General features: G+C 31.9%; 1 protein-coding gene across 1 annotated transcript in view; it reads left to right on the forward strand.

Annotated features, from left to right (window-relative positions):
- The window catches only part of LOC123013477 (myosin-VIIa-like), a 21,482-nt gene that overhangs the window by 8,191 nt on the left and 8,908 nt on the right, over positions 1-4,383 (forward strand). The window contains exon 4 of the mRNA XM_044411996.1: positions 1,141-2,590. Within this exon, the coding sequence (XP_044267931.1) occupies positions 1,141-2,590 (1,450 nt within the window). The remainder of the gene's footprint in view (positions 1-1,140; positions 2,591-4,383) is intronic.

The following is a 4,383-nucleotide window of genomic DNA, read 5'->3' on the forward strand; positions in this document are numbered from 1 at the left end:
CCTTAAAATTTTGGGATATGTAATTTTTTTTTCAAAATTTGAAAACACCAGAAAAAGGATCTAAGCTTTCTCACTCAAACGCCAAAAAAACGAATTCAAAATCTCAAAAAATTGCAGACTTACCGATTTTTAAAGTGTAAGGTGCAAATTCAAAAATTTTTGAAAAACTCCAAATATTTCAAAAACGGCTAAATTTAGGTATCGGAAAGCTGATAAAAATAACCTTAAAGCCAAAATAAATAGGGTATTTTTTTACCTTAAACTCCTCCAGTTTCGTACGCCCCTGATTAAAAATTTCGACATTTGATGTTTTAATTCGTTTAGGTGTATAAAGATTATCATCTGTACCAAATTTTGTAATTTCATCTTAAATGGTTTCTGAAATATTAGCAAAAACATATTAGCCCCCTTCCAGGGGGTGTAGCTCCGTTACCAAGCATTTTTCGATACATGTTTATAGGAAACTTTTGTCTTAGAATTGAATATCATTTGTTTAAATTTGTAACAATAAAAACGGAACACCTTGTATACAGGGTGCGCCAGGACTCGCGCCTCAGAGAAAATTTTCAAGTAAGGTAAAATACCAGGAACATGAAAAAAATGTTTAAAAAATTCTATCTGTCACAAAATTTTGACATTTGACATTTTTTATATCTATGTAATGATACTGATGATATTGTATATGTTTTTGTACAATTATTTAGTAAGGGGACAAAAATTTTGCCAATAAAAGCCACAAATAACATTAAACAGAGTTACAATTTAGGATACAGCTTCCTTGTTTCCTCTTTTAATAGCCTATAGCAAAAAAACTTGGAAAATTATTTTTCCAATAGAAATAAATGAGTCAAAGAGCAAACTTTAAACCCTCATAACTTCGAAATTTTTATAGATAAAATTTTTTTAACATTTTTTCCATGTTCTTGGCATCTTACTTTATATGGCATTTTTCTCTTTGGCGCGAGTTCTGGCGCACCTGTATAGATATGCATTTTTTATTTGGCTTATTTTAATCAAAAAACATTAGATATGCATAGAAAACTTACAATTTTGTTGATATACCTCTTAATAACAGATATGCATTTTGCATATAATCCGAGCCTTACTTATCCCAAATTTTTGTTATCATTGTCATTTTAGTGGGGAATCGGGGGCTGGGAAAACCGAAAGCACGAAATTGATTCTTCAGTATTTGGCCTCCACCAGTGGTCAACACTCTTGGATCGAGCAACAAATCCTCGAAGCAAACCCAATTATGGAGGCTTTCGGTAACGCCAAAACGGTCCGAAATGACAACTCCTCGCGCTTTGGCAAATACATCGACATTCATTTCAACAAATCTGGAAACATCGAGGGGGCCCGAATCGAGCAATACCTCCTCGAGAAAAGCCGAATTGTCTCGCAAAATGACGGCGAACGCAACTACCACATTTTTTACAGCATGTTGGCAGGCCTGAGCAAAGAAGAGAAGAAACGTTTTGATTTAGGCGAACCTGACAATTATTTGTACCTCAAAGGGGGTCGAACTTTGACGTGTCAGGGACGGAATGAGGCCAACGAATTCACCGACATTCGAGGGGCCATGAAAGTCCTGAATTTCACAGATAAGGAAGCCAATGATATTTTTCAGTTGTTGGCGGCGATCCTCCATTTGGGGAATCTGAAATTCAAGGCGGGGACGGCGTCGAATACTGAATCCTCGGAAATTCAGGACGTTTCAGGTGCTGATAAAATCGCAAGACTTTTGGGGAGTAATAAGTTTGATTTGGGGGAAGCCCTCACCAAAAAAACCATCTATGCACATGGTGATAAGGTTATTTCGACTCTATCACAAGAACAAGCATCTGAATCGAGACATGCCTTTGTTAAAGGCATCTACGGGAAGCTTTTTATCATGATTATTGAGAAAATCAACAATGCGATTTATCAGCCCAAAGGGAGTTCCAAAACCTCAATTGGAGTTTTGGACATTTTCGGGTTCGAGAATTTCGCTGTTAACAGTTTCGAGCAGTTGTGTATCAACTACGCCAATGAGAATTTGCAACAATTCTTCGTGCAACACATTTTCAAACTTGAGCAAGAGTATTACACCAAGGAGGGCATAAATTGGAAAAATATCGCATTTATTGACAATCAAGACGTTCTCGATTTAATTGGGATGAAACCGATGAATTTGATGTCGTTGATCGACGAAGAGTCGAAGTTCCCCAAAGGGACCGATTTTACCATGTTGGCAAAACTGCACAACACGCACTCGGCGAAGAGGAATTATTTGAAGCCCAAGTCCGATGTTACGCCTGCTTTTGGGGTCCAGCATTTTGCGGGGGCTGTTTATTATGATGTTCCCGGGTTTTTGGAGAAGAATCGCGACTCGTTTAGTCAAGATTTGAAGCAGTTGATTCAAGAGTCGAACAATGAACTTCTGAAGCAGATTTTTGCCGAGGATTTTCAACAAGAAAGTCACACGAAAAGGAGTGTTACGCTGGCGTCGCAGTTTAGGAGTTCGCTTGATGTTTTGATGAAAACTTTGAATTTGTGTCATCCGTATTTTGTGAGGTGTATCAAGCCCAACGAAGAGAAAAAACCGCAGGTGAGAAATTTTTTAGCTTCGTTTTTGTTGTTATTTTCGATTATTGAATATTTTAGTTTTTTCATCACTTTATTATTTTTTCAACCTTTGGTTTATTCTTCAATAGATTAGATTTTTGTATACTTTTTTTTTCTTCTAATTTTTAATTAATTAATTTACTCAGATTTTTCAACATTTTGCTTTACAGAGTTTTTCTTTTGGTTTTCCTCATATTTCATTATGACTCAAAACTATTTCATTTGATATATTAATGTCAAAGCGACGTAGGGAGGAAATAGTTTTGAGTGAAATACATTTGACAAAAGAGGAAAATTAAAAGAAAATCACGTTTTTTTTTATTTTTTATTTTTTCTTAAGTCAAAGATTACAAACTCTTATAGATTTTTAAATCATTACATTTTCATGTTCTTAGGGCTTCAACTCTTTAGTTACTCAACACTTATTTTGTTATTTTTTATTACATTTGGGTTTGCATGTTTTTAAATTCTTTGATTAATTCTTCGTTTTTTCATTTTTTTATTTTTACATTATTAAATTTTCATAATTTCAAATTTTCAAGTCCTGAAGGTTTAGCTTTTTATCTTTTATGAGTTTACAAGAGAAATTCTATTACTTTCTTTCTTTTTTACTCTGGAATTAATTAATTTTTGATTTTTGAATATTTTGTTTTTTATAAGTCGAAAATTAAATTTTTGGATTCTATTTTTTAGATTCTTTTTCTTTTAGAGCTCTTTTTTTTGCTTTTACATTTAAATTTCCCGTCTTTTATTTTTTAACTTTTTTAAGTCAAAAATTACAAACTTTATCATTTTGGCGTTTTTAGATTCTTAGGTTTTCAAGTGCTTAGCTGCTCAACCTCATATTCTTTTTTTACATTTGTTATTATTTTACAAGAACAATTTCTAAATTTTTGGCTTTGTATGTTTTTAGATTTTTTATTTCTTTGTTTTTTTTTTGGTTTTGAGCTCTTAGTTTTTTGTTACTTTAGATGTTTTTAGTTTTTGGCCTCCTGAATATTTTTCGTTTTAAATACTTAGCTTACATAGCTTTTTCAGTATTTTTCTGGGTTTAGATTTTAGTTTTTGCTTTGAATTCTTATCTATAAATTGTTAGATTTTCAAAATTTCAGGTTTTCAAGTCAAGTATTTAGTTTTTTAAATCTCTTTTATACACTTTCTCTGCCATCTTTAATACAACACTATTCTAGGACTTTTAACTTTGATTTTTCCTCGAAAAAACATAATAATTTTGTTTAAAATAAAAAAGCTCTTAATTTTTTTGATTTTTGTCGAAATTTTGGACGATTTTTGCTACCTGAAGCGGTTTATTGCTAATAACTGGGGAATTATTGACGTTAGTCCTTCTTGATTGGTACCCTTGGAAAGAAAATTTAATTTTTTCTCATACAAAAAAGAGATTAACGTCCTACAATAAATAGTTATCGAGAAAATTGCTGATAAAATTAAAAAAAAACACAAAAATATAAATTTGACTATAACTTTTACGAATTTGCAGTTTTCCGGACTTTTTGTTTACAAAGCTTTGTTCTCTTATTTGCCCTTATGCGCGCTCTCTTTCTTATTATATTTATTTGAATTTGAATTAGAGTTTCAATGCTTTAATACAATATACATGGTGGTCCAAAAACTTGGAAACGATTTTATTCTTCCGAAACTATCATTTTTTTTGGCAAATAAATTTATAGGTGAACAATGACTATAAATTAATTTTTTATACTTACGAGATAAACATAGTAACATTTTTTTTAATGGAAACCTACCACATTTTTTTTT

The sequence above is a fragment of the Tribolium madens genome, unplaced genomic scaffold (genome assembly GCF_015345945.1).
Source record: "Tribolium madens isolate multiple individuals breed KSU strain unplaced genomic scaffold, Tmad_KSU_1.1 Scaffold_96;HRSCAF=242;Tcas5.2_LG5, whole genome shotgun sequence".
NCBI classification, from domain to species: domain Eukaryota; kingdom Metazoa; phylum Arthropoda; class Insecta; order Coleoptera; family Tenebrionidae; genus Tribolium; species Tribolium madens.